The sequence below is a fragment of the Neolamprologus brichardi genome, chromosome 18 (genome assembly GCF_056152115.1).
Source record: "Neolamprologus brichardi isolate AB-2024 chromosome 18, ASM5615211v1, whole genome shotgun sequence".
Lineage (NCBI taxonomy): Eukaryota > Metazoa > Chordata > Actinopteri > Cichliformes > Cichlidae > Neolamprologus > Neolamprologus brichardi.
In genome coordinates, this window is record NC_142121.1 from 1,817,312 (window position 1) to 1,843,030 (window position 25,719).

The 25,719-nt window shown below is 41.1% G+C and overlaps 1 protein-coding gene and 2 long non-coding RNA genes across 3 annotated transcripts in view; all 3 read right to left on the reverse strand.

Moving 5' to 3' along the window:
• Window positions 1–1,111: 1,111 nt before the first annotated feature.
• Window positions 1,112–25,719, reverse strand: part of LOC148097247 (uncharacterized) — a 31,590-nt gene continuing 6,982 nt past the window's right edge. The window contains exon 4 of the mRNA XM_087832380.1: window positions 1,112–1,792. Coding sequence (XP_087688506.1) covers window positions 1,112–1,792 — 681 coding nt within the window. The remainder of the gene's footprint in view (window positions 1,793–25,719) is intronic.
• Window positions 19,281–20,641, reverse strand: LOC148097248 (uncharacterized). Its single transcript, XR_015716822.1, has 3 exons — window positions 20,559–20,641; window positions 20,081–20,348; window positions 19,281–19,393 (listed from the first exon to the last, which is right to left on the reverse strand). It is a non-coding gene; the product is annotated as an uncharacterized LOC148097248 (long non-coding RNA).
• Window positions 21,428–23,841, reverse strand: LOC148097249 (uncharacterized). The gene is made up of 3 exons (XR_015716821.1): window positions 23,828–23,841; window positions 22,258–22,363; window positions 21,428–21,491 (listed from the first exon to the last, which is right to left on the reverse strand). It is a non-coding gene; the product is annotated as an uncharacterized LOC148097249 (long non-coding RNA).

Below are 25,719 nucleotides of genomic sequence, written 5' to 3' on the forward strand. Positions count from 1 at the left end.
TCTCATCCTTAGTAAGACTCTTTGTACTATGAGATGGGAGGACGTTCACTCCTTTTTCCAGAGTGTTCTGGCATACCTCACATACATCCTTGGATCATGAGAGAGGTTGTATCTTCTCTTTCTGATGTATGGTATGGCAGACACATCTGTATCTGTTTGAGTATAAGAGCCTTTTCTTTAGGTGGACCGCTGGACTCCTCGCGCCAGCTTTCTGAGGAAGTTCACAGGGTCATATTTTGACCCACACACACACCTACACATCCACATTTACACACACACATGCACACACAGACAGGTAGTCTTTGTTCACACATATGTCTGTTTAAGATGTCATATGTTAATGAACCTATGCATATTCATGTAATCACAATATAGAGCAGTGCTACCAGGGAGCAGACGAGAGCGACTGGGGTTCAAGCTGTAGGAAAAGGCTTGGTCTCAGTTGCCTCCCTCATGCACGAGATCACACAAAGAGCTCTGGTGTCTTGCATCTTGTTTTGCCCCTGCAGTGGATTGTCTCTTTGTTCCAGCAAAGGGTTTTACTTAGATAAAGCTCACACACCGGCAGCACGAGTGGACAGGAAGCAAATGAAAATGAAGCTGTAAATGTGTAAATGACACGTCTGAGTTAGTAAAACTACGTCCCCTCACACAGATGATAAAACAGCTGCTCTCATATGTGTGGTAAACATTTACTGTGTTTTATGAAGCAACAAAAAAATCCAGAAAAATCCAGGAAAGGAAACAAAAAGTAAAATTACACTTTTTTAATAAAAGCATAAAAATCAACACAATAAAAAGTCCATTAACATCAACATCAGGAGTCACTGAGAAAATAAACTTAATATTAGATCAAACGTAAAGAATATAAAGAAGCTGAAAGGAAAAAGTTAAAAGTTGAACATTTTAATGTCCAATAAAATATAATCACACTTCTATGTTAAAGATAAATAAATTTTAAAATGAGATCTTATCAGGAAGCAAACAGTAAATAAGAGGGTTTTTTTTTACATGTGTCGTTTGTCTTCATCGACTGAGTTCAAATCTTTATCATCTCAGTTCAAACTGGTCTCGACCTTTTCTTTGTTCTTCTTTGTGATCACATGAATGTTCAGTGAAGGAGTTTCTCTCCTTGCTCTATTTTAGCCATGAGCTCTGCTTTTTCTTTCATCTCCATCAGAGACTGAACTCGTTGCTTCCAGCCTGGTTTGCCCTCAGATTTCTCTCCTTCAATAAGCATGTCGATGTACTCTGGAGTGGACAGAGGGTTTGGCTTCAGTGCTATCTCTTTAAGTCTGTTCAGACACTTGGCAGATCTCTCCATCAGTTTCACTACGTGAGCCTGCAAACAGTCGTACTCAGCCTTCAGTTTGTCAGCCTGTCGCTGAAGAGTCATCTTCTCTCCTGTGGCTTTCAGGTACTTTTCTTTCAGCTCTTTCATTGTTCTTTTCTCTTTAATGTCTTTATACACCCATCTGTACTTCTGATTAAGGTGTACATTCCAGTAACATTTGCCTGGACACTGAGTACAGTATCCATCTGGTCCCATTGCTGCACACTTTCTTTTATCTGCATCATTTGGATAGGGACAGGGATAGTGACAGGTGACATGACACTGCTGACAGTTGCTGATGTAGTTTCCAGTCCCAAAAATGTCCTCCAGAAAAAGCTTTGTGACAGTAACTTCAAACTCAAAGTTCTCATTTCTGCTCATCTCTGCTTCATATTCTTTAAGTTTCTCACTTGTCTCTTTTATCTCTTCAAGCTTGGCTAACCCAAGTTTAACCCGCCCCTGCAAACTGTTGACTGTAATCTCCAGTATCTTTCTTTCTCTGAGGACTTCCTTTGTCAGTGTCAAGCTTGAAGTTGTTTTAATAGAACCTTGATTATCCGGCCCAACACCTGCTGAGGTCACTGCTCTGCATCTGAACACATACTCTGTGTTTGGCTTCAGATCTCTCACTGTGACTTCTTCAGCCTTTGCTTCTGTCTTCTGCTGCCATCCATCCTCTCCACTGACACAGTGCTCAACAGAGTAGGAGGTGATGTTCTCTGCTCCAAATCTGGGTGGAGAAATCTTCAGTGTCACACTGTTGTGGTTTCTGTCAGCTGCTGTCACAGTTTCAGGCTTTGAAGGAGGCTCAAAGTTCTCACTGACAGCAAATCCACCTTCATACAGGTGGATGCTGGAACCTTCCTGGGTCTCATTAGTTAACCCCACTGTCAGGAACTTAATGTTCTTGTTCTCCTTGTTGGCCTCTGCAAAATCACTGAAGAGTTTTCCTTTTTTCCTCGTTTCAGCCGTTACTTCTTTTGAGGCGTACCATTGTTCCTTCTCTACATCATGAGTGTGAGGATCTTGAAGGTCTGGGTTGGTTTTTCCTTTTAAGTATTTTGATAAAGCTGAGAGGTACGGTTCATCCTTTCCCAGAGAGGTGAAAACAAAACACACAACATGCTCTGCACTCAGACTTTCCTTGTACAGATCATTTTGAGATGAGATGATTTTGGTGTTTTTCATCCTGCTGGTAAAAGACATTAAAGTGTAGATTTCTCTCTCTTTACAGTCCATAAACTCGTTCAGGTTTTTGCTGCTGAAAGGTGAAGAATGTCTCTTCTTCAGGATCTCTGCAAGCTCAGCTTCCTCTTCTCCTCCTCCTCGGATTGATGGAAGTTTCTTTCCCAAAGTCAGTTGGAATTCCAGCTTGAACTCAGAGCACATTTCTTTAAAACTTGTAATTTTTTTACCAATCTGTGGGAACTGCTGTGCAATGGTGGTCCTCAGTACATCATTGTACCTCATTTCCAGCGCACTGAAGTCCTCCAGGACTCTCTGTGCTTCTTGAACTAATCCTATACTGATCTGACGGACGAGTTTAGCAGCAGAAGAATCTAAAGCTGTCAGTGGCAGCAGCCAGACCTTCACTGGTACAACTTTGTCTCCCAGTAATCCTGGCAGGCTCTGGTAGACTTCTACTGCACCTTGAAAGGTTGTTGGTGGTTTTGGAAGACAGAAGTCTCCATAAAATTTACAGGAGAATTTATCAACACTTTCTTTGTCCTTCTCTTCCATCTTCAGGGAACCTTCACCCTCTACAGAAAGTAAGGGAATCTTCTTGATGATCACCTTCAAGTTGCCCTGAACATCTTGATGATTTTCCTGTTCAGAAACTTCTCGGTCAAACACAAAGAAAGCTTGTGCTCCATAAAGAATAGCTGTGACTACATGTGTTGCTAAGCCTTGATCAAAAACATATGGATGCTTCACGTTTCCTCTTCCAAGATGATTCATGGACAGCTCCTGGATCTTTGTGGTTGCCTTGTACTTCAGTGTTACTCTGGCCTGATTTCTGGAAGATTTACTATCATTCAGATATTTGGCAGATCCATCAACCTGAACCAGTCCACCCAGGAAACTTGCTTTCAGTGAAGCGTCAACACTTAGAGCTGAAGATTTGCCAGAAATTGATTCAGATGCAACAATTTCAAACTCATTAGAGGCCTGTGGTCTTTCTCCAACATCTTTCATCAGGCCATCACGATCCCACAGAGTCATTCCTGCAAAAGAAGAAGCAACAAAAGGACTACCAGGACTCCATCAATTAAATCAGACACCCTAAAATAAATTTTAAAAAATGATTTAAAAAATGTGAATTTTAAAATAAATAAACAGAGCGGTGTCTTTCTATGAGCAAAATTGTCAAACTTTTGCTGTTGATTTCATGACTTTCCTTGTGTTGTTTTTTCATCTCATTTTGTGATATTTACCAAAATGAAACAAAAATAGTAAGTAGTATTTAAGATAATAACAGTAATAATATCAAAAATTTAGTTTATGCCACTGTCAAAAGACTGCATGTCACTGATCAGCCAATCAGTGACATGTAGTAGGTACTCACAAAGTATCTGGTACCAGGTACTACCAGCTAATGATGAAATCGTAAAGACTGAGTCGACTCAAGCCAACCTGAGTAGCTCCAAATGGAAAAGCGCTCCAAGAGTTGGAGCTGATTTCCAGGTGTTGCATCATGGCTGCCAACTTGTTTTAATAGTGGTTAACTTTACTCATGAGGATCAGTGAAGATGTTCTTATCCTTATGTTATCTTTTGGCCCTGTTAGTTGCACACTGATTACAGCAGCTAGTTAGAACTTGTTTTTGTTGTTGTTGTTTTTTCTTTTACAAAAAGGCATAAATAGAAATCAGAAGCAGGAATAATAAAACCTCGGCTGTTTCCACAGGACTTAAAACACTAATCTGCTAGAATCCAACAACTTTGAGCAAGCAGCAGGTTTTAATTCTGTTTGAAGGCTCAGTTTGAACGTTCTTTGAGAATTATAAAAATAAAAAATTAGCAGGACAAAGGAACAGTCCGGGTCACTTTAACACAACTGGGTGCAGTTAAAACCACGAGGCAACCTGTGGAGCTGAAACTTGGAAATGTTAAAAACTACAGTTCCTCTGGGTGCCACAAGGCTCCAAAGGGGAGTCAGTGCCCAGAGTGTATATATATATATACATATATATATATATATATACACACACATATATATACATATATATATACATATATATATAACCATCCTCTGCTACCAATAGCAGCTGGTTCCTCAAGGTGTTGAGGAACCAGGGCTGGTTCCTCAAGGTGTTGAGGAACCAGGGCACCCCCACGAGAAGTGGGCTACTGGAACAAGAAGGCATCAGTGGGCAAGAGACGAAAACAGGGCGTTGTTGGAATGCTACTACGCAAGTAACCTTGGCGGAAGGGGCTACATTAATAGGATGAGGGACCTATGGATTCTTCGATACCCAACATCCACAATGAAACAACTAGTAGCTCAGTGTTCCAATATTCGAAAGAAGAGACTGCTTTCACAGCTAGAGATTGACGAGGTACAACATGAATGCTACGGCAAGGAGGAGTCAGGACAGTGAGATGCTTGGCTACAAGTTGAACAGCCACAAGGGGCAGTACCCTCTTGTGGCTTCTTTTACAAAAAGGCATAAATAGAAATCAGAAGCAGGAATAATAAAACCTCGGCTGTTTCCACAGGACTTAAAACACTAATCTGCTAGAATCCAACAACTTTGAGCAAGCAGCAGGTTTTAATTCTGTTTGAAGGCTCAGTTTGAACGTTCTTTGAGAATTATAAAAATAAAAAATTAGCAGGACAAAGGAACAGTCCGGGTCACTTTAACACAACTGGGTGCAGTTAAAACCACGAGGCAACCTGTGGAGCTGAAACTTGGAAATGTTAAAAACTACAGTTCCTCTGGGTGCCACAAGGCTCCAAAGGGGAGTCAGTGCCCAGAGTGTATATATATATATACATATATATATATATATATACACACACATATATATACATATATATATACATATATATATAACCATCCTCTGCTACCAATAGCAGCTGGTTCCTCAAGGTGTTGAGGAACCAGGGCTGGTTCCTCAAGGTGTTGAGGAACCAGGGCACCCCCACGAGAAGTGGGCTACTGGAACAAGAAGGCATCAGTGGGCAAGAGACGAAAACAGGGCGTTGTTGGAATGCTACTACGCAAGTAACCTTGGCGGAAGGGGCTACATTAATAGGATGAGGGACCTATGGATTCTTCGATACCCAACATCCACAATGAAACAACTAGTAGCTCAGTGTTCCAATATTCGAAAGAAGAGACTGCTTTCACAGCTAGAGATTGACGAGGTACAACATGAATGCTACGGCAAGGAGGAGTCAGGACAGTGAGATGCTTGGCTACAAGTTGAACAGCCACAAGGGGCAGTACCCTCCATGGAGAAGGAGGCTAGAGGGCAAGATCAAAGTAACACGGAGGGCTACTTTAGCCAACTAACGGAAAGGGTCTCCAGTATGAAGAGTTGGACAGCACCAGGGCCCGACATGGTTCACGCCTACTGGCTAAAGAAGCTGACTGCACACACGAGCGTCTGGCAGCACAAATGAACCAGCTGCTAGTTAACGAGGGACACCCGGAATGGCTAACCGAAGGTCGGACGGTAGGCTAAGATGAACAGGAACATGGGTCAATACATGAGCGGGACACAGAAAGGAATTGGCAAGAATACCAGCTACTGGTAGACAGCTACTGGTAGACAGAACAGTCAGCCGAGACTGCAAGACCAGACTGACCAACCTGTGCACTGCCTGGATTGATTACAAGAAGGCCTATGACTCAATGCCCTACAGCTGGATACTGGAATGCCTAGAATTGTACAAGATCATTGGGACCCTAAGAGCCTTCATCAGGAACTCAATGGGGATGTGGCGTATAACACTAGAGGCAAACTCCAAGCCCATAGCACAAGTCACCATCAAGTGCTCTGTCCCCACTGCTATTCTGCATAGGCCTGAACCCATCAGTGAGATCATTAACAAGACTGGCTACGGATACCGACTACGGAACGGAGCAGTTGTCAGCCACCTCCTGTACATGGATGACATCAAGCTGTATGCCAAGAGTGAACAAGACATCGATTCACTGATCCACACCACAAGGATATACAGCAATGACATTGGAATGTCGTTCGGGCTGGAGAAGTGTAGTCGGATGGTAACAAAGAGAGGGAAGGTAGTCAGAACTGAGGGGATTGAACTACCAGAAGGCAACATTGCAGACATAGAGGACAGTTACAAGTACCTGGGGATCCCGCAGGCGAATGGGAACCATGAAGAGGCCGCTAGGAAAGCTGCAACCACCAAGTACCTGCAGAGGGTCAGGCAAGTCCTGAGGAGTCAGTTGAACGGTAAGAACAAGATCCGGGCCATCAACACGTACGCCCTGCCCGTGATCAGGTACCCTGCTGGGGTAATAGGCTGGCCAAAGGAGGCGATAGAAGCCACTGACATAAAGACAAGAAAGCTCCTTACCATGCATGGAGGGTTTCACCCCAAGTCCAGAACCCTGAGGCTGTACGCTAAGCAGAAGGAAGGGGGCCGGGGACTGGTGAGTGTCAGCACCACAGTCCAGGATGAGACAACGAACGTCCAAGAATACATCACGAAGATGGCCCCAACTGACAGCGTGCTCAGTGAATACCTCAGGCAGCAGAAACCCAAGAAAGAGGAGGGAGACAAGGAACCATCATGGAAGGACAGGCCCCTGCACGGTATGTACCACCGGCAGATAGAGGAGGTGGCTGATATCCAGAAATCCTACCAGTGGCTGGACAAAGCTGGACTGAAAGATAGCACAGAGGCACTAATCATGGCAGCACAAGAACAAGCTCTGAGTACAATATCCATAGAGGCTGGGGTCTATCACACCAGGCAAGACCCCAGGTGCAGGCTGTGTAAAGATGCCCCAGAGACAATCCAGCACATAACAGCAGGGTCAAGATGCTAGCAGGCAAGGCATACATGGAACGCCATAACCAAGTGGCCAGCATAGTGTACAGGAACATCTGTGCCGAGTATAACCTGGAAGTCCCGAGGTCAAAATAGGAGATGCCCCCAAGGGTGGTGGAGAATGACCGAGCTAAGATCCTGTGGGATTTCCAGATACAGCCGGACAAAATAGTGGTGGCTAACCAACCGGACATAGTGGTGGTAGACAAACAGAAGAAGATGGCCGTAGTGATCGATGTAGCGGTTCCGAATGACAGTAATATCAGGAAGAAGGAACACGAGAAGCTGGAGAAATAACAAGGGCTCAGAGAAGAGCTCGAGAGGATGTGGAGGGTGAAGGTAACGGTGGTCCCCGTGGTCATCGGCGCACTAGGTGCGGTGACTCCCAAGCTAGGCGAGTGGCTCCAGCAGATCCCGGGAATAACATCGGAGATCTCTGTCCAGAAGAGCGCAGTCCTGGGAACAGCTAAGATACTGCGCAGGACCCTCAAGCTCCCAGGCCTCTGGTAGAGGACCCGAGCTTGAAGGATAAACCGCCCGCAGGGGCGTGCTGGGTGTTTATATATGTCATATGTCCAACTTTACTGCATTAAAATCATGTTTACAGCCTGTTATAAAAAAAAGTTTGGTCCCTGTGGATAGAGTCTCCCTTCAAAACAAATGCAGGGTAATTATTCTGCATCATGTATCTGATACTGGAGTTAGGGGCGTGGCTACTTTTACTGGCAGAAAGGCTGGAGTGATGGGAACCTGTTTGGGCTCATGTCTGCTGCTTCAGCTTATGGTCTTTATGGTCTACAGTGACCCCTTGTGGACATTGTTAAATACTGCTGTGTTGAGTAAATGATGTGTTGTGATTGTTTCTTACTTATCTTTGACTCTACTAATTAAAGAATTGCCTGTTTCTGTTTCCAGAAAACCATACCGTATCTTCTACAACTGTAAGTTCACGTATGGCTGCACTGCATTTGGATTAAGCCTGGCAAGCTCTGATGTAACCAATTCTTCTGTGGAACTTAAATAAAGACAATTAACTGAACTCCTGGACTGCTGCCGTCATCAGCAGAAGACTTAGGCCAGACTTGTATACCCAGCACTCCCAGTATATATATATATATATATATATATATATATATATATATATATATATATATATATATATATTCTACAGTCGACTGGCTTTAAAAAATGAAATTTTGTGATGCATCAAGAATTTTTACATGTAAATTCTTACCAGGGACGAGCGCGTCACTGCGACAGTCGTACAGCATCCCGACGCTGAAAGGCCGACCGAGCGCTGCCACCTCCATCGCACCGCCTGATGTACCATCCATCCTTCAGTCTAACCTGGAAATCATAGAAAAAGTTTGAGGATGTTTTTCTGGTTCTTCTGCTGTCCAGCTGTTTGTTTTTATACCATTACAATGACTGACAACATCTGGAATAGTTCACCTGGCACTTCCTGGGTGAGACAGCGACAGTGTAGTAGGTTGTAAAATGCTGCACATTCAGTTTTACGGAAACAAACTGTTTCTGTTTATAACTGTCAATAACACCTCTTATACACTCCTTTGGTGGCGCTGTCACTTGGTGTTCGCTCGCTCGCTCTGTGGTATAATATCGCTTCCTGTTCCTGCTCAAACACAGTGGTGTTTCTGAGTAGCTTATTTGCTTAGCAGTTTAATTAACAACTTTTAAATACATACTTTTTTCACAGTATAATCTTCACGTGCTTCATCCGAAGCACACTTTCTGTGTACTCACTACCTAATTTATAGTATTCACTCACTGTCTCTGTACTGTTTCGCTAGCTTAGCTCGTAGCTGACCCGTTAGCACCATGGCTACTTCACCTGTCCCTCCTGCACTTTCTTGCTCATTGTGTCAGATGTTTAGTTACTCCTCGGCCTCCTTTAGCAGTAATGATATCTGTAACAAATGTAGCATATTTGCAGCTCTGGAGGCCAGGATTACTGAACTGGAGACTCGGCTTTGCACCCTTCTCTCACCCTCAGCTAGCCAGGCCCCTGTAGCTGGTGCAGCCGAAGATAGCGTAGGCCCCGCTAGCTGATCCCCGGCAGATCCCAAGCAGCTGGGGAAAGACGGCTGGGTAACGGTGAGGAGGAAGCGTAGTCCTAAACAGAAGCCCCAGGTACACCACCAACCCGTTCATTTGTCTAACCGTTTTTCCCCACTCGGTGACACACCCGCTGGGGCTCAAACTCTGGTAATTGGTGATTCTGTTCTCAGACATGTGAAGCTAGAGACACCGGCAACCATAGTCAATTGTCTTCCAGGGGCCAGAGCAGGCAACATTGAAGGAAATTTAAAACTGCTGGCTAAGGGTAAACGTAAATTTAGTAAAATCATAATTCACGTCGGCAGTAATGACACCCGGTTACGCCAATCGGAGGTCACTAAAATCAATATTGAATCGGTGTGCAACTTTGCCAAAACAATGTCGGACTCTGTAGTTTTCTCTGGTCCCCTCCCCAATCAGACCAGGAGTGACATGTTTAGCCGCATGTTCTCCTTAAATTGCTGGCTGTCTGAGTGGTGTCCCAGAAACGATGTGGGCTTCATAGATAATTGGCAAACCTTCTGGAGGAAACCTGGTCTTGTTAGGAGAGATGGCATCCATCCCACTTTGGATGGAGCAGCTCTCATTTCTAGAAATATCGACAAATTTATTAAACCCCTCAAAATATGACTATCCAGAGTTGGGACCACGAAGCAGAGTTGCAGTCTTACACGCCTCTCTGCAGCTTCTCTCCTCCTGCTACCCCTCCAAAAACCCATCTCCATAGAGACTGTGTCTGCTCCCAAACAGACAAAAAACAAACTAAAAACCAGCAACAAACAACTTAAACATTTACAAAGAAAGAATAATACAGTATCCACATCTGAACCAAAGAGTAAAACAGTGAAATGTGGATTATTAAATATTAGGTCTCTCTCCTCCAAGTCTCTGTTAGTACATGACTTAATAATTGATCAACAAATTGATTTACTCTGCCTTACAGAAACCTGGTTGCAGCAGGATGATTATGTTAGTTTAAATGAATCAACACCCCCGAGTCATTCTAACTACCAGAAATCTCGAAGCACAGGTCGAGGGGGCGGTGTGGCAGCAATTTTTCACACCAATCTATTAATTAATGAAAGACCCAGACAGACTTTTAATTCATTTGAAAGCCTGATGCTTAGCCTCGTCCACCCCAGCTGTGAAACTCAGAAACCAGTCTTACTTGTTATCATCTATCGTCCACCTGGGCCTTACACAGAGTTTCTGTCTGATTTCTCAGACTTTATATCTGATTTAGTTCTGAGCTCAGATAAAATAATTATTGTGGGTGATTTTAACATCCATGTTGATGCTAAAAATGACAGCCTCAACATGGCATTTAATCTGTTGTTAGACTCAATTGGTTTCTCTCAAAATGTAAAAGAACCCACCCACCACTTTAATCACACTCTAGATCTTGTTTTAACATATGGCATAGAAACTGAACATTTAACAGTGTTTCCTGAAAACCCTCTCCTGTCTGATCATTTCTTGATAACATTTACATTTACAATAATTGATCACGCAGCAGTGGAGAGTGGACTTTATCAAAGTAGATGTCTTTCTGAAAGCGCTGTAACTAAGTTTAAGAATATAATCCAGCCACTGTTATCATCGTCAATGCCCTGTACCAACACAGAGCAGAGCAGCTATCTGAACGCTACCCCAACAGAGGTCGATTATCTTGTTAATAATTTCACCTCCTCACTACGTACGACTCTGGATACTGTAGCTCCAGTGAAAACTAAGGTCTCTAATCAGAAGTACCTGACCCCGTGGTATAATTCTCAAACACGTACCCTAAAGCAGATGACTCGTAATCTGGAGAGGAAATGGCGTGTCACAAATTTAGAGGATCATCATTTAGCCTGGAGAAATAGTTTGTTGCTTTATAAGAAAGCCCTCCGCAAAGCCAGAACAGCTTACTACTCATCACTGATTGAAGAAAATAAGAACAACCCCAGGTTTCTCTTCAGCACTGTAGCCAGGCTGACAAAAAGTCAGAGCTCTTTTGAGCCAACCATCCCTTTAACGTTAACTAGTGATGACTTCATGAACTTCTTCACAAACAAAATTTTTATCATTAGAGAAAAAATTACCAATAATCATCCCACAGATGTAATATTATCTACAGCTACTCTTAGTACCATTGATGTTAAGTTAGACTCCTTTTCTCCAATCGATCTTTCTGAGTTAACTTCAATAATTACTTCCTCCAAACCATCAACGTGTCTTTTAGACCCCATTCCTACAAAACTTCTCAAAGAAGTCCTGCCATTGATTAATTCTTCGATCTTATATATGATCAACCTATCTCTAATTATCGGCTATGTACCACAGGCCTTCAAGGTGGCTGCAGTTAAACCTTTACTCAAAAAGCCATCTCTAGACCCAGCAGTCTTAGCTAATTATAGGCCAATCTCCAACCTTCCTTTCATATCAAAAATCCTTGAAAGAGTAGTTGTCAAACAGCTAACAGATCATCTGCAGAGGAATGGTTTATTTGAAGAGTTTCAGTCAGGTTTCAGAGCTCATCACAGCACAGAAACAGCTTTAGTGAAGGGTACAAATGATCTTCTTATGGCCTCTGACAGTGGACTCATCTCTGTGCTTTTCCTTCTTGACCTTAGTGCAGCATTCGATACTGTTGACCATAATATCCTATTAGAGCGATTAGAACATGCTGTAGGTATTACAGGTATTGCACTGCAGTGGTTTGTATCATATCTATCTAATAGACTCCAATTTGTGCATGTAAATGGAGAGTCCTCTTCACACACTGAGGTTAATTATGGAGTTCCACAGGGTTCAGTGCTAGGACCAATTCTGTTTACATTATACATGCTTCCCCTAGGCAGCATCATTAGAAGACATAGCATACATTTTCACTGCTATGCAGATGACACCCAGCTCTATCTGTCCATGAAGCCAGATAACACACACCAATTAGTTAAACTGCAGGAATGTCTTAAAGACATAAAGACTTGGATGGCCACTAACTTTCTGCTTCTTAACTCAGATAAAACTGAGGTCATTGTACTCGGCGCTGAAAAGCTTAGAAATATGGTATCTAACCAGATTCTTACTCTGGATGGCATTACCTTGGCCTCCAGTAACACTGTGAGGAACCTTGGAGTCATTTTTGACCAGGATATGTCCTTCAACGCACATATTAAACAAATATGTAAGACTGCGTTCTTCCATTTGCGCAACATCTCTAAAATTAGAAATATCCTGTCTCAGAGTGACGCTGAAAAACTAGTTCATGCATTTATTACTTCCAGGCTGGACAACTGCAATTCATTATTATCAGGATGTCCAAAAAACTCACTGAAAAGCCTTCAGTTAATCCAAAATGCTGCAGCAAGAGTACTGACAGGGACTAGAAAGAGAGAGCATATTTCTCCTGTTTTGGCTTCCCTTCATTGGCTTCCTGTTAAATCCAGAATTGAATTCAAAATCCTGCTCCTCACATAAAAGGTCTTAAATAATCAGGCCCCATCTTATCTTAATGACCTTGTGGTACCATATTTCCCTATTAGAGCACTTCGCTCTCGCTCTGCAGGCCTACTTGTTGTTCCTAGAGTATTTAAAAGTAGAATGGGAGGGAGAGCCTTCAGTTTTCAGGCCCCTCTTCTGTGGAACCAGCTTCCAGTTTGGATTCGGGAGACAGACACTATCTCTACTTTTAAGATTAGGCTTAAAACTTTCCTTTTTGCTAAAGCATATAGTTAGGGCTGGACCAGGTGACCCTGAATCCTCCCTTAGTTATGCTGCAAAAGATGTAGGCTGCCGGGGGATTCCCATGATGCATTGAGTTTTTCCTTTCCAGTCACCTTTGTCACTCACTATGTGTTAATAGACCTCTCTGTATTGAATCATATCTGTTATTAATCTCTGTCTCTCTTCCACAGCATGTCTTTTATCCTGTCTTCCTTCTCTCACCCCAACCAATCACAGCAGATGGCCCCGCCCCTCCCTGAGCCTGGTTCTGCTGGAGGTTTCTTCCTGTTAAAAGGGAGTTTTTCCTTCCCACTGTCGCCAAAGTGCTTGCTCATTGGGGGTCATATAATGGTTGGGCTTTTCTCTGTATCTATGAAGCGCCTTGAGGCGACATTTGTTGTGATTTGGCGCTATATAAATAAAATTGAATTGAATTGAATTGAATTACATTTACATACCAAGGTAAAACCTTCTTACATCAGTAGATGGTGATCCTGCACAGCTGTGGATCCACTGGAAAGCAAACAGCTGCAGGTTCAGGCATTAAAACTCTTTGATTAATTAAACTAAATTAATTGTATAATTAATTATAAGTAAATAAATTTATATACAAAACCAAAAACAGTAGGACCTTCCACATGTTAGAGAACAACACTAACCACTATGGACACACAGGAATCTGTGAGAAAAAAACATCAAAGTTATTCATGTTGCTGTGTTTGTATTTAAGGACTGTTGATTAAACGTTATGTGTGTTATAAAATATTGTTGAATTAATTCTTAAACATATTTTAGTTCTTACTGAGTTTTAGCTGCTTTAGAAAATTAATTCTTATAAGATTTCCACCTTTTAGCTTTCGGATTCTCTCAGCCTTTGACGTAATTATTAAAAATTATTTCAAAGTAACACTGTCAGGTTACAGGTGGTGCCCATGTGTACTGTTGTTTGTAACCTAAGGAGCTTGGAAAGAAAAGCATCTGGACTTCTTTAAGTTGCTTGAAGACGTTTCATCTCTAACCTGAGAAGCTTCTTCAGTTCTAGGGTCAAATGGTGGGGAGTCCCAGATTTAAACCCAGTGGGAGTTTCCCCCCAAAGAGGGACAAAGGACCCCCTGATGATCCTCTACCTAATCACATGAGCCAAGGTGTGAAACTGGGTATGGGTCCCAATCAGACAGGGTTTCGGGTGAGTTCATTGTGAAACCTGGCTCCACCTTATCATGTGATTTCCTGAGGTCAGATGGCCCAGGATGTGAGTGGGCGTTAAGGCGTCTTGGAAGGATCTCAAAACTGGATTATAGATGGCAGACAGTTGGTGTCGTAAACCACCTCCTCTGTTCAAAGATGGTCGCTCACAGTGGACATAGATGGCTTCTTTCACTCCTCTTTCAAACCATCTGTCCTCTCTGTCCAAAATGTGAACATTGGCATCCTCGAAAGAGTGACCTTTGACCTTTAGATGCAGATGGACTGCTGAGTCTTGTCCTGTGGAGGTCGCTTTTCTGTGTTGTGCCATGCGCTTTTGAAGTGGCTGTTTGGTCTCTCCAATGTAGAGGTCTGGGCATTCCTCGCTGCACTGTACAGCATCGGTCCCCAACCTTTTTTGCGTCACGGACCAGTTTAATGTCAGACAATATTTTCACGGACCGGCAGGTGTCACGGATAAATACAACAAAATAAAATGATATGACCAAGACAAAAACTGTGGTATTTTGTAAATATAATATTACACGCGAATTCACTGTGTAATTGTGTAACTTTATTAGCAGCATCCTCCTGATAAAGGTATCGCACATAAACAAGTAGTATTGCCTTATTGTCCACATCTGTAGACTCATCAACCTGCAAAGCGTACCATGGTGATGTATTAATTTTCTCCAACAACTCTGTCTCAATGTGCTATTTCATCAATGCGACGAGTAACAGTGCTAGCCGACAGAGGCACCTGTGCTATCCTTTCAGCCGCCACCTCCCCAAAAAGTTCACAGCAAATGTCTTTAGTGGCAGGAAGGATCAATTCTTCACCAATAGTGAATGACTTTTTAGCCTTAGCAATACGGTTAGCCACCAAGTATGATGCTCTCAGTGCACCTGTATTTGTTGTTGTGGAGGCCCTCAGTAATTGCTTCTGTCCCTGTTGTTCCCGCTTTTTTCTTTCAAAATACTCCAAAGGCTTGTTTTTTTAATGTTGGGTGCTTGGTCTCCAAGTGACGAAGCAGTTTTGAAGGCTTCATTGCCTTATTGGAGAGCTGGTCGCCGCATATTATGCAGAGCGGGCTTGGTGCGTGGGAATCGCTTGTCGCGATAAATCCATATTTCAAGTAGGTATTTTGGTATTGTCTGTTAAATGCAGCTTTCTTTTTCTTAGAGGTTGTCACACACTCTTCTTCTGTCTCCTCACTGGGCCTTTTTCCCTTTGCAAAGAAACCCTCCAAAGACATCTGTTTTTTACTCATTTTGCTAGCTTGTAGGTTTAATATTAGCTACTAATGTATCTTGACATGCGTCAAGAGTCAGTCATAGACGGACGTAAATGAGAGAATTCAGTCTTTTTCAGAATAAAACACTGTTCAGAGTCAGATAATAAATAAAATGAAATTAATGTAAGTTATTTATTTTTTCTGTGCGGTATGAGCCTCAACTCTCGCGTCCCGGTACCGGTCCGGGGCCCGGGGGTTGGGGACCGCTGCTGTACAGCATACACCACATTGTTAAGTTTGTGTTTAGGAGTTTTGTCTTTGGGATGAACAGTTTCTGTCTGAGTGTGTTGCTGGGTACACTGGTATATCACGTTTGGAGAAGACGCTCCTAAGTTTTTCTGATAAACCTTGTTTCTGCCTTGTTGCCGAACTATTACCACCTTACTACCGGGCTGCATTTCCATATTATTACCTGCAGTTTTTGGGCCCTTATTATACAATTACATAAATCTCAGTGTTATATTACTCAACTATAACTATGTTTGCTACCATGATTTTTTTTTTATATAGTTGTGAGTGGTAATAACATATAAATTGAAGAACAGAGTGAGATGCAAATTTTGTAGTCCATCTTCTGTCACTGTACACTCTTAGAATGGATTCGTTAAAATTGACACATCATGTGTTAAATTTTAACACATGTGCTGCATCAGATTAGGGACAACACATGATGTGTCAGTTTTAACACAATTAATGTGTCTGCTCCTTTAACACATCTTCTGTGTTAAAAAAATGTAAACACAAGGATGTGTTATTTTGACACACAGATGTGTTAAAATGTGTACATTTCAATTTTTTTAAAAAAAGTAGAAAAAAGATGGGTATATATTATACATTTATTGAATTCCATTTTTTATCTGGCATATTATAAATCATTACAAACTGAATGAACAACAGCTGTCAGAATCTTTTCAATTAAAATGTTTTAAATTCAATTTTAGCCAAAGCTATATCACAATTTTTACTTGACAAAAATCAAACAAAATTCATATCTGACTAGCTTTCTATCTCTCTAGATCATTAAAATGTCAAAAAAATGAAAAAAGGGCAATCATATATATATATATATATATATATATATATATATATATATACATACAGTGGGGCAAAAAAGTATTTAGTCAGCCACCGATTGTGCAAGTTCCCCCACTTAAAATGATGACAGAGGTCAGTAATTTGCACCAGAGGTACACTTCAACTGTGAGAGACAGAATGTGAAAAAAAAATCCATGAATTCACATGGTAGGATTTGTAAAGAATTTATTCGTAAATCAGGGTGGAAAATAAGTATTTGGTCACCTCAAACAAGGAAAATCCCTGGCTCTCACAGACCTGTAACGTCTTCTGTAAGAAGCTTTTCTGTCCCCCACTCGTTACCTGTATGAATGGCACCTGTTTGACCTCATCATCTGTATAAAAGACACCTGTCCACAGCCTCAACCAGTCAGACTCCAAACTCCGCCATGGCCAAGACCAAAGAGCTTTCGAAGGACACCAGGAAAAGAATTGTAGACCTGCACCAGACTGGGAAGAGTGAATCTACAATAGGCAAGCAGCTTGGTGTGAAAAAATCAACTGTGGGAGCAATCATCAGAAAATGGAAGACATACAAGACCACTGATAATCTCCCTCGATCTGGGGCTCCACGCAAGATCTCATCCCGTGGGGTCAAAATGATCATGAGAACGGTGAGCAAAGATCCCAGAACCACACGGGGGGACCTGGTGAATGACCTGCAGAGAGCTGGGACCAAAGTAACAAAGGTCACCATCAGTAACACACTACAACGGCAGGGAATCAAATCCCGCAGTGCCAGACGTGTTCCGCTGCTGAAGCCAGTGCATGTCCAGGCCCGTCTGAAGTTTGCCAGAGAGAACATGGATGATACAGCAGAGGATTGGGAGAATGTCATGTGGTCAGATGAAACCAAAGTAGAACTTTTTGGTATAAACTCAACTCGTCGTGTTTGGAGGAAGAAGAATACTGAGTTGCATCCCAAGAACACCATACCTACTGTGAAGCATGGGGGTGGAAACATCATGCTATGGGGCTGTTTTTCTGCCAAGGGGACAGGACGACTGATCCGTGTTAAGGACAGAATGAATGGGGCCAAGTATCGTGAGATTTTGAGCCAAAACCTCCTTCCATCAGTGAGAACTTTGAAGATGAAACGAGGCTGGGTCTTCCAACATGACAATGATCCAAAACACACCGCCCGGGCAACAAAGGAGTGGCTCCGTAAGAAGCATTTGAAAGTCCTGGAGTGGCCTAGCCAGTCTCCAGACCTCAACCCCATAGAAAATCTGTGGCGGGAGTTGAAAGTCCGTGTTGCTCGGCGACAGCCCCAAAACATCACTGCTCTTGAGAAGATCTGCATGGAGGAATGGGCCAAAATACCAGCTACTGTGTGTGCAAACCTAGTAAAGACCTATAGTAAACGTTTGACCTCTGTTATTGCCAACAAAGGTTATGTTACAAAGTATTGAGTTGTATTTTTGTTATTGACCAAATACTTATTTTCCACCCTGATTTACGAATAAGTTCTTTACAAATCCTACCATGTGAATTCATGGATTTTTTTTTCACATTCTGTCTCTCACAGTTGAAGTGTACCTCTGGTGCAAATTACTGACCTCTGTCATCATTTTAAGTGGGGGAACTTGCACAATCGGTGGCTGACTAAATACTTTTTTGCCCCACTGTATATATATATATATATATATATATATATATATATATATATAGTTGCCCTTTTCTCAATTTTTCCAATATATATATATATATCTAATGTTCTGATATAATCCAGACAATACATGAATTAAATTTTTTAAAGGTAACAATTGTCATCTTCAACAAATTGTCAACATTTAACAAATGCGAACAGAAAAACATACATTTTGGCGAATATAGCATCCAGGTTATACAATTCTGTACCTTGGGTTTAAATACGAAAATCAAAAATTTCAGCCAATCAGTTCATATTGTCTGACCTTTCCACTGCACAGGCATAAAAATGGTCAGTCCTGATAAGCAGTGTATTTGACAAAGATGCCAAATGAGGTTTCTCACCTCTGTGAACAGAGACTCTCTATATTTTGGACAGGTGAACATTTTACTTGCATCCTTTAATCTGTGCAATCAGCTCTAGCACTTTGGTTTTCCTTTGGGTGGACAGGGGCAGTTCATAGACAAACTCAAAGAAGGTGAAGACGGAGCCAAGTGGTGCTGGATAGGACAAGTTACATACCCAGTACAGTTTGAAAAGCTTATCCACAGCACACGTCAGGCCATCATTCAGAGAAATGGTTACTCTGTCATTCTTAGCAACAATGATGTACTGCCTGGTTGCCCTCTTTAGATCACCGATACATATCAGCTGGGGTTGGTGTGTTGTGGATGATGCTTCAGGATCACTGCAAAGCGATGCAATACTTGTTCCAGGCTTGGAGATGGGGAAGATAAAGATAGATTTTTAGAGAAGTATTCAGTGAGGTGTTGACAAATGCTTTCCTCAGGTAAATACCATGAGAACTGTACTGAATACATAGCAGTGCAAAATCAACCAAGTGCGTTATAGCTGATTTAAGGCTGCAACGACTGGCACCAACTGGTGGGAGTAGGTGTGTTAACACACGGCGGGGCGGGGGGGGGTTCTTGTTTCCAGGGCAGCTACTGATTTGAGCTTCGGAATGATACTGGCTTCCCATTTTTGCAAAAATAGGTCCACCTTTCCTCCTTTAAGATTGCCAAACTCCAAGTCCAGCTTATGGAAAGAAAAAAGGTGTTTAAGTTTAAAATGAAGCATTAAATACATTAAATCAAAAGTACATTCTGTCCATTTGGTAGCTGTATGGCTAAAATCAAACTTTACAGTATCACATTTCTGTTACCCATTCCACATCAAGCTTACCTACACAGTGAAACATAACAATTTACTTGGAGTGGTATTTGAATACAAGTCCATTATTCCTTAATTTTAGCTATGATTTGGGTCCCATCAGACCCTGAGAAAAAATTAGGACTTTTTAGCTGATGTTCAACTTTCTAGCAGACAATTTCTTATTTTGTCTGTCTGCGGTTTGTCCTGTAGAGCTTTTTTGCTGAAAATTGTGCTGCTGAAAGCAGAGTTTCATACAGATTTAGGTGATTTTTTGTAGGGTTTTCACTTCCACGAGCAGCACTTTCTGCATTGTCATTTGATGTCCCTACTATTAGATAGTCATTTGGTGGTACGACTAAGATTTTGGACCATGTGAAAAGTGATGCTCATTGTAATCAGTGCCCAGTGAGTAATGATCCAACTCTGAAGTTATAAAACTTTCAAAATATTCACTAGGAGCTCATAAACATACCTCCAAATGTATCGACTCCTGTTACATACTTTGTATGCAAAACACAACTGAGTGGAGAAGGAGTACATAAACCATTACCAAGGAACCAAGCAACTTACCAGACTTGGCATGTCCAACAACCGTGGGTACTCTCCGAATATTCCAGGCTCTGAGACTGGTGTATGTTTCCTCCATGCCTGACATGATAATTGGAAGGTTCTCAGCTGAGGGCCGCAATAACTTGGGTGACCCACTCATCTGTGCTGCTGGTATTCCCATCCTCTCGCCTGAGCTTCTTGTCTTCACCACAGTCATCTGTTACTTTTCGCTTCTTATAACGTCTCTGCCCCTGGTCGAGATTCCGTCTAAGGTTGCGCAGTTTAGTCTCTAGGAATCCACAATGAGAGACTGGATCATAATAATGCTCCTTAGTTAGAAAGGACAGAGGTATATGGGTAACAGCTGAGCAATTTTAAGTGAGAAAAAAAGCTCTAATAAATAATTAGATAAAGGTTAAACGATACACAGTAAGTGGGAACAAGTGCAATTTACAGTATGTAGTGGAATTTACATTATTAAAATGCTAAATTTACTTACAAATCCTTCCCCCTCTCCTGCCACTCAGGGATGGAAAAGTGGTGATGATGCTTTTTGCTACAGTTAGCTTCTCTGCACTAAGAGGGTAACTGGAAAACAAAGGTAAACTTTTTTACTTCCGTGCACTTCAACATTTTTAAAGGAAAACATTCATTGCAAAATTTTAACAAAGTACAGTAAAGTGCTATACTTACTAACCACAACTCTCCACCTAATCCCCAATGCAAGTCTTCACAAGGAGCTTCCTCGATGGCACCAACAGGTTTCATACTCCTTAAGAATCTGTGGGGCTTTCCTGAGTGACTTCAGGGGTTGACTTTGTTCTTCTGTGGTAATGGTAGACTGTGTAAAGGCAACACCAGACACTTTACCTCTCTGCAATAATCTTCAAAGTTATGACAGCAAATTTCCACAGAGCATAGAAGCACGAGTTTACTCAAAAAGCTGCAGCAGAATTACCTTAATTACCGTGATTATAACGCAATGACTAAAAGAAATTCTGAATAATAAATAAATTGATTTTATCTTCTAGTTGCTACTGGGTGAATAAATCTGATCCTGACTAATAACTGATCCTGACTAAACTGTTAAAACACATTTTATGACTTAGGAAACTGGAGAAATGCAAAGTGTACCTGATTTTGTCTAATCTCCCCAAGAGAGGTTTCCATCGGTGGCCCTCCGGCTGACAGGACGATATGGAATCTATCAAAGTCCTTAATGTCTACCTCACTGTCAACATCAATATATTCCATGAAATCAGTGTTATACTTTAGCAACCTATCAAGCACACAGCCCATGTGCTGAGCTTGGCTTTGACCTATGATGTCTGTGGCACTGCTGACAATAAGAATTTTTTCTTTTACAAATTTCTTTCTCATCTATAAAAGTGGTTACAAGGACTTTGACAGATTCTAAGTTGCCATATGTGTGCTGAAAAAATGAAACACATGACTAAATAAGTAAGATAGTTTGCATGGTCAAGTTGCTGTTGTTTGTTTTTTTAATAACATTGACTATTACTTCCTCACAAGTTCTGCATAAAAAAGAAACTATATCAGAGCATGTTTCCAGCAATAAGCCTTAAAAAAGAATGTGCACATACTTTAGTTAATCATACTAGATGCAAAAACTGCTTTAACTGCTTGAAAAAATAATTATCTCTGTCAATATGAGGTATATTTCATGTTAAAGTTACTCAGTCTTTATTCCTATTCTGTGCTAGTAAACGAATGGTCGCGGTGATAACTACATTTGCTCTATTCAGAGCTAACGACAATATTGTCATTTTACACAACACTGCTACGGTTAGGTGCTGACTCTGGCGTTGCTCATAGACAACAAAATGCCTGTCAGAGCCGCTAGCCAACTACCACACTGGTTCTAAGAGCAATTTCTGAATACTCTAATACATAAATAAAGTAAATAGATAAATACATGAATAAAGTAATACATAAAAATACTACCAAAACACATTAACTCTAATGAAGTATGGCACGAAAGCCAAGAACTAATAATAAAATTAAGAGTAGGATATGTTAGCAAGACTGTTACATTAAGGTTAGCTAGGTATAGTTAAGCAGTAATTAACTTAAACTCAAAACTCCTACATAACTCCTATATTTTATATAAATTCACATTCTTCCAGAAACCCGGCATATTTTCAGTACATTAAGATAAACTGGTAAATGATACTTACTGTAAGGTCTGACAACATACTAGGCGACGTAACGTCCATCTTTGCCTCCTTTGTCTCAGTGGCGCGAAAGATAGCGCCCCCTTCCCGCCGCTGGTATGTCATGTTGCTGGGCAGATTTTGTTTCAATTTTCAGCATGTGTATTCTTACTCATTTAATTTCCTACTTTTGCTTCAATTGTATTCACATGTTACGGTCAAAATTAAGCCTGTTCTTTGTGGATACTTATGCTTATAGTATAGCCATAGCCATTAATTGGTATGCCACACATATTGAGAAATAAAAAATTAATCCTCTTTCAGAATTTTAGTACACCATACACAACTTGGTCCACATTACATTATAAAATGTTTTATTTGTTGAAAGTAATGAGGAAAGGATTATGGAAAACAAACAATAACTAAACATTTTATTTATTCAGTTAATATAGTTATAATACATTGTTAATCTACAATTTATTTCACTAAACACAGGGCTAGCATCAAATTACTGAGCTGCTAATTTTAGGTCCTGTTGTTAGATTCTGAAAATAACACACAAAATGTGTTAAACTGTGCAACACATCAAGTGTGTTAAGCGTTTTACACATTTTTTACACACTTTCTTACACATGTTATGTTAAAATTTGGGTGGCTGTAGCTCAGGTGGCAGAGCGGATCAGCCACTAGCCAGAAGGTCGGTGGTTCAATCCCAGGCTGCTCCAGTCTGCATGCCAAATATCCTTGGGCAAGATACTAACCCCATGTTGCTCTCCGATGCATCCATCGGAGTGTGAATGTGTATGAATGTTAGATACTTAGCACTTAAGCTTAGAAGTGCTTGTGTGAATGGGTGTGATTGGGTGAATGAATTAGCTGTATAAAGCGCTTTGAGTGCTCGGACAGAGTAGAAAAGCGCTATATAAGAACCAGTCCATTTACCATTACCAAAATTCACACAAAATGTGTTAATAGTGTAACAACACATTTTTTGTGTCATTTTTTAACACATCCTTTCTAAGAGTGTAGTTTCTTCTTGTTTTTAAGTCCTTAAAAATCCTCCTTAATACCTTTCCTTGACCTTGTAATGTTTCCCACTGTGATGAAGAAAAAATGTTAAGGAGAAGGAGGTAAGAGGTCATTTTTGGACTATTCAAAGCGCGCTCTGACCACTCAGCTATCGTCTTTCCTGAGGAAATCTGACTGTTGGACCACACCCTGTAACATACTCTCTCTCTCCTCCCCAGTAGGTGGGAGTTTGTTTGTTTTGGTTTCTTTTTGCTTTTTGTTTTCCACAGACTATCATCGACACTCACACATTAGTGACACAGTCATCCCACATTTGGGATTAAATAAATAAACTCCATTACTGTGTGGTCGTCCTGTTTTATCTGAGCTGATTAATGGCAGCACTCACTTTCAGTTTCACTTGCTGGTTAGCTTTAAAACACTGACGGAATGAAAGTGAAAGGGAATGAAGGGAAAGTGTTTCCCTCCCTGAATGAAGACAGACAGTCTGTCTGACTGAAATGCCTCTTTAACTGATCTACCTGGATCATTTAGCATTCATTATGATGACACACAGTGTACTCACAGCAGAGGTCGTCGATCCTCTGAAGTTGTTCTGTCGTCTGCCTCTTGGTCTCTGAGAGGAAACAACTCCAACTGCAAACGGTCTGATATCTGCGGCTTTAAACTCTGCTGCCCCCTTGTGGCACCAACACACTGCAGCTGCTGCTACTGATCATGACAGACAACATTCAAGTAATATTAACAAGCACATTAATTAAACATTACTGAACAGATTGGTGCACAAAGAGAAAAAAACATATTGAAATTCAACTTTCATCTTCAGGAAATGTTTTTTTAACACTCACAGTTTCACATCTATAAATCTGACCATAAATCTGTCAGAGGATGTCAGATAAGACCGTAGACCTGAAGGAGCCAGGAATGTTCTTCTAGACATCAGCAGGAAGCTCGGTGAGAAGGTGACAACTGTTGTGTGTGTTGTGTGATTCTTTAGAAATGGAAGAAATATCAAACGACCATCAGTCGCTCTCGGTCTGGAGCTCCATGCTTGCCTCATGGGATGATGGTGATCATCAGAAAGGTGGTTGTGATGGACAAACCCATGGCCACACTCTGAAGTCGTTGCCAGACAAAATGTGGTGGCCAGGGTTTGAAAGCATTAAATGCAACAGGGATAATTGGACTGCACCACCACTTCCTGCTGAAGGGGGGGGAATGTGTGTTTTCTTTAATGTAAAAACAAAGTAGTTGCCCTTAATTAAATATTTGAGTTTAGGGTTTAATGTTTTTGATTTTCTTCTTTGGTGTTTAGTTTATTATCAAACCAGACTGTACTGCATTGTTTTTTGTTTACAGTTGTGTTTTGTTTAGTTACCCCTCATGTGTCATAGTGGTCTGATCAGCCATTAGATGTTTAGGTCAGTTATGTTTGTTTGGGCAGTCAGTTGGTTTGTTAAGTTGCGGTTTTACATGAGTTGAGTTTTGTTTCTTTTACCTATTTTATGAGCTCAACATTTATTACTTTTGTAAATATAATTTTTGGTTTAACCCTTTAAAACCGGTCAGAGCGGGCACGCTCTGTTTTGCGTAACTATTTTTAAATCCCGGTAGCACTGCAACCACGTGAGCTAGCGCAATAATTTTTTTTGCATATGAAACCGGAGGAGTTGTACTTACATCTTATGCCATCTGCTTGTCCTAGGTCACGGTTTCCTTCCACATATAGCTTTGCAAAAACTGCATAAAAAGCACTTGCAGCAACAAAAACATAATATTCCAGAAACACGCTTTGCTGATCCGATCAGCTGTTTGTAACACTTCCTACGTCCATCAGCACGAACTATCGCATGTCCTCCATGACCTGCCCGAAACCGGAAGTGACGTCATTTTGCGGAAATGTAGTTTTTTACCATCAAGGCCTCATGAGCCTATACTGGTGTTTTTAAAAGTTATGTTTGACTTTATGACTTTCTGTGTCATTTCTGGGATGCTTAGGACTCATATTGCACTGCTGGAAATAGTTTATTTTGATGCATATGCTGCTTTTTTGCAAATTTGCATTATAATATTTATTTTTGTTTTTCCTGCAGTATATAAAAAATGGTGTATTTCAAAAATAAAACTATGAAGACACTCAAAATTAATTTCCTGTAGTGGGAAACTATTTTGTGCAACTTTTTTGTATTTACAGTTTTGAGGGATAAGCCTCTTAAATTTCTCTAACTAGAAATATATGTTAAAAAAACAAAAACGATTTTCAATTTTTTTGTAGTTTATTGCACTTTTTTGCAATTTATGTAATAACTATGCACTTAATGCATGCATATTATTAAAATTTAGGCTGTAATGGTTGTATTGATGTATAGCAACTTGAAATGCTCCCAAAAATGGCTCCACAGCATGTAAAAATATAATATAAGCTCTGGCGGACTTGGTTCTATGGTAGGTCTTAAA